Source organism: Coffea arabica, chromosome 3c, assembly GCF_036785885.1.
Source record: "Coffea arabica cultivar ET-39 chromosome 3c, Coffea Arabica ET-39 HiFi, whole genome shotgun sequence".
Lineage (NCBI taxonomy): Eukaryota > Viridiplantae > Streptophyta > Magnoliopsida > Gentianales > Rubiaceae > Coffea > Coffea arabica.
Genome location: NC_092314.1, coordinates 20,002,558 through 20,007,465, shown reverse-complemented (window position 1 = coordinate 20,007,465; position 4,908 = coordinate 20,002,558). Strand labels below are relative to the sequence as shown.

Here is a 4,908-nt window from a genome sequence, read left to right as displayed (position 1 = left end):
TTATTTCCCCCTGGTCTTTATTTTCATCAAATCTACCATGAGGCTAGGTAAGAAATTTATTTATTTATTTATTCATTTTGTTTTTACTAAGTAAAAAAAGTTTTAAAAAAATGATGACCAACAATACTAACCATCCCAGAGAAATCTCCGAAATAAGCCATAGATATTTTTAATTATCACTACCTCATATCCATGAGTCCACACACCACAAAAATTGGGTTCAAACAAATGTTTTTTTTTATTTATTCATAAACAAAAAAAAAAGATTTTCATTGTCCTATATCCAAGTTCAAATAGGTTCAAACTTTAACAACAACAACAACAACAAATAGATAAGGAAAGCTGAAAAAGTTCAAGAACATAAGTTTTCTAATAAATTCTAGAAGTTTAAGTGCTAGGAAAAACTCCTCAATAGGGTTTAGCTCTACAACTGCAAACTATATATGAAAACCATTACAAAATCTTTGCCTGAGCTACCCACTGTTACAGCTTTCTTCCTTTCTGGTTTTCTTAATGTCTTAATCCACATTTCTACAAGTTGATGCAGTCGCATTTCTGGATGAATATGTTGACCTCTCATACTAATCTCCACCTGCAAAATAAGAGATGAATAAATTAATTTAATAGTAGCAAACCCCAAAATATGTAGCAAAACAATACAAGCAAGTTAACACGAGATAGGGATTTTCACATTATAACACATGAATTGGTGCCTCAGATATGGATAATAAAAAAAATAAAGCATTAGTACTGTGTATAAAAGGAACAAAATAAAACCGTGTCTCCAATTTATTTAAATGCATATCAATGATGGCAAGAAAAGAAAAGTTTTGTACTAGCTAAATTTGATTAATAAAGAAAGTAATTGTACCCAAAAAAACTGCCTAAAGTACGATGAAACGGAAGCAAGTTATGAGTTAAGCTTTTGGACCTTTTTCTCATCTTCACTTTGAAGGCCCAGCTTCACCACCAGGTATTTCTTGATGAATCTAGCAGGCATGTTGACATCCCTATAACAATTGACAAAATAAGAAAACATTACTTTAAACCACAAGAAAGTCTAAATAAACAAAATAATTGTCAAGTCTAAAGTAAGAAAAAGCTAAGATGCGTCCGAACTTCATCACTTTGTATCTAGTTCAAATTTACCTTCTCAAATCATATAAAAAATTTAAGACATAATTCCAAGTAGTCAAATATGGTTTTAATGAATTTTGTGATCTCTGCAATCGATTTGTGTAGCTTAATGCCAAACATAAATCTAGAGAAAGTATCATAAGCTAGGTCATGATTACTCTTTGAATTGTACATGCATGCATTATTCCACTATCCAGAAGCTTACTAGCCTTTTTTTCTCATTACCATATGCAGCAATATAATAATTGAGCAAGAAAAATAATAAGACAAAAATCTTTGTTGCTCTTATCCCAATGCTAACCTATATGAATCTTTCGCTAAAATAGATGGAAATGAAAAATACACTAAAACTTCTTGCTTCCAAAGTTGAAACACCCTTGACCTTTCATATAGGGTTTCAATTTATAGCTTTGGTTATATGTTGAATGATAAGTAACTACAAAACAAATAGATGAAGTTGGGATGGAATCAACAAGATAATTCTATATCTTATTCAGATGGATGTCATGAACCAAACCATATGAAGCTATATAGCTACTTCTCATGTCATGTTAAATACGACTAAGCTACAATAGATTGTTTAAAGGCCTTAATAATACTACATCTGCATGTGCATGTGATACTAGATCAACCTAAACTTTTTTGCATGAATGACCTAAATTTAAGATGAATTTCAATTAACATTTGAAACATTGAAAGAAAAGGAAAAAAATCACTTTGTTTACAAGATGTGTCAACATTTCAATCCAGATCAAATATCATTTGTGGTGGTTGCTACTAATAGTCATCCAAGCTACCTACTCCTGTGTAAGTTACATGAGATCTCAGAAACAAAAGGATGTATGTGTTTGAATTGAAAAACATGCAAGCAACAAACATTATTGAGGGACTTACTGAACCCTTAGATATTGAGGAGGCATTGAAGGTAAAATGCCACAACTTTCCCTAAAAGAGTCAATCAAAATATCCAATACATGTTGTAAGAAAGCTGAATAGTATAAGTATTTACTCTAAAGCTTAATCAAATTATTGCAGGGAAATTAAGCCTTACTGCTTCTTACAGCCAACAAGTTGGAACCAAACTTGGTTCTTTCTTCCACAAACACTCGAAGAATCAACCACAATTTGGGTGGGAATATTCAGATCCTCAGCGAGACCATTTTTGTCTTGTTTTCTTGGGCATCCTTTTCTATATTTTTTTGGACTAGCAGCTAGAGAAGCTGATCCTATGCCATGTGATTCACCTATTTTGATTTCAGATGCAACAGCTTTTTTGGCAGAAGACCTCCTACGTCTGGATTTTGTTACGACTTCAACTGAGCCATCTAGGGATTTCAGCAAGTCATTCATTTCTTTCGAGGGTTCCCCTCCATGCTCTTGGCTATTATATGCCACTTGTTTCTTTAAGGGCTCAGAGGCAGCAAAAGGATTCTTCAGAAATATCAAAAATTCAATGTCATAGTCAAGCAAAGAACAATGTGTTTTTAAAAAAACCAAAAAATTTTATACACTTACAAGATTACTTGAGATTTGAGAATGATTTTCGTCTTCTTGAGTAGAACTCATACTAGATAGAGAAGCCCCCCAGGAAAGAATAGGGTTTTTTCTAGTGTATTTCCTTTTTTGATAGGTAGGTGGAGCAATTGTGTTTGAAGTTTCAATTTGACCAACTAAAGAAGAAACGGATTTCTCCTTTCTTCTAGTGGACAATAGCTCAACATCAGGCTCAGTTTCAGTTTCCACTGATTCATTTGGCAATTGATAAACTTTACCTTTTCCTTTTCTATCGACAATAGGCAATTCTGAAGCCACTTGGTTCACTGGAGGATTATCAACATGGTTCTTGGCTTCACGAGCAACATCCTCCACTTTTGGTTTCGCTAATTTTTTTATGCTGACATACTTGTTTCTTATACTTTGCCAACGATAGTCGTGCCTGTCAATTTGAAAAATGAAGAAATTTTGAGTGACAATTAGTAAGTAATTTATGCACTATTTAGAGTAGTGAAGTTCTTCATAAAATTTAACATCCTACACCATATCATATTGATGAGTAAATTGCGGTAAGTTAAAAAGTATAATTTATGCACATGAAAATTAAGGGTATCCTAATTCCCCGTCATCCTGTTAGGGTAGATAAGGTAAATACCAAAAGATATAGCTACTACTAAGAGGAAGTATCCTCATCTAATAGCTTTCATGACACTATATGGCTGAAGTCCATACCTCTAAACATGATCACGGAAAGGTGTTATGAGGCCTTAAGGTCAAAATGGAACTTTAATTCAACAAGAACATCCCATTTAATTCTCAATTTCATGAGATCGATTCTATCTTTAAGGATAATAGTCTAGAAATTGTCTTACTGCCCTTGCCACAAATCTCAAGAATAAATCAATTACCAGAACAAAATCAATTATAGGTTAGGTTTGGCACAATATATCGCACCACACGTAAAAACACATGCATTTGCATGTTGTTCTTTGTACAACACATGGTCTAATTGTAAATTTAATGGAAATACATGTTAATACCTAGCAACTTACCTCAAGCAAAGGGCCATTCATTAGACTGATTAGTTGGTTAGATCTCGAGAAGCAAGAGTACATGATTTTGCACAAGAAGAAGAAATCAATCAATTGCAAAAGAAGAAAAGTTCATACTTGAGCCTCTGCAATGGAGCACCACCAAGATCTATGTTGCACTCTGGACAGTTGCGCAAGTTTTCTTCAGTGATCTTTCCGGTTATGCACTTCTTGCAAACTGTTCAGCAATGACAAAAGCCAAAATTACATTAAACTCAATCTATTTTACACTGTGGAACAATTTAAAAAGCAAAATAACACCTACAAAGATGAAATCATGCAATAATATTCTCTACAACATAACTCTGAGGAAACTAAGATCAAAAAATCTTTATGATAGTGCCAAAAAATTGACACATTCTCCCAAAATATAGTCTTGAAATTCAATGAAATTTCTCTAGTTGACTTTGATAAGGTTTTGTTAGATACAAAGATTATGATGAAACAAGGAGAAAAAAGAATTTTCTATTTCAAAAATTTCCTTGTTTTCAGTAGCCTAGTCACTTAGCCAGGGTACCAACAGAACAAGAAATAAAATGAAACCTGCCCTAAAATTAAAAAAAAAATCTGATCAAAAATGAAAAATTTGTTACTTTACTATTTGTTGCCAAAACTAACACAACTCAAACACTAATCACATAACTAAAAAAAAAAAAAGAAGAAGAAGAAAAAAGTGAATGTAAATTGAGTAAAGCTAGGGTAGATTAAAATGAAATTTTAGAAAATCAAATTTGAGGTTGGTGAAATTACACCATTGACAAAAATCAAAATTTTTATAGTAACATGATGGTGCAAAATCTTGATCGGATGAGCATAAATTGAGAAAAATTTGATCAAGCGGAGATAAAATTAGGTAAATTCACATCTAGAGAATGTAAAAAAACTCAAGAAAGAAGGGGAAAAAATCAATAGGACCATGAAAATTATGGATCAAAGCATGACTTCAAACTCGAATTGAGAAAAAATTTAGAACCCACATCTCTGTATATATAAATCATTTGATTTAGAATCTAAATAAGGAAAAATCATGTAAAAAGAATACAGAAAATGAGGGGAAAAAAAAGCAAAGAAGATGCTTACAAGTATGGCAACACTCGTCAATTGTAGTGCAATCCCTAACAAGTTTTTGGCAAATCCCACAAGCCAAAAGCCTTTCAATGGTTGCATGCCGAGTTTTGAAACTCAT

At 32.5% G+C, this 4,908-nt stretch overlaps 1 protein-coding gene across 1 annotated transcript; it reads right to left on the bottom strand.

The window, feature by feature from the left end:
• Positions 1-424: 424 nt before the first annotated feature.
• Positions 425-4,908, bottom strand: LOC140037882 (E3 ubiquitin protein ligase DRIP2-like). The gene is made up of 7 exons (XM_072083038.1): positions 4,803-4,908; positions 3,801-3,900; positions 2,653-3,073; positions 2,189-2,568; positions 2,032-2,082; positions 932-1,010; positions 425-592 (listed from the first exon to the last, which is right to left on the bottom strand). Exons 1-7 carry the CDS (start codon positions 4,906-4,908, stop codon positions 425-427), a joined length of 1,305 nt encoding a protein of 434 aa, XP_071939139.1.

Coding starts and splice junctions, on each gene's coding strand:
- LOC140037882 (XM_072083038.1), bottom strand. CDS start 4,908: ATGAGTTTCAAAACTCGGCATGCAACCATTGAAAGGCTTTTGGCTTGT. Junction 3,901..4,802: donor TGACGAGTGTTGCCATACTT/GTAAGCATCTTC, acceptor ATTGCTGAACAG/TTTGCAAGAAGTGCATAACC. Junction 2,083..2,188: donor CTTGTTGGCTGTAAGAAGCA/GTAAGGCTTAAT, acceptor TGACTCTTTTAG/GGAAAGTTGTGGCATTTTAC.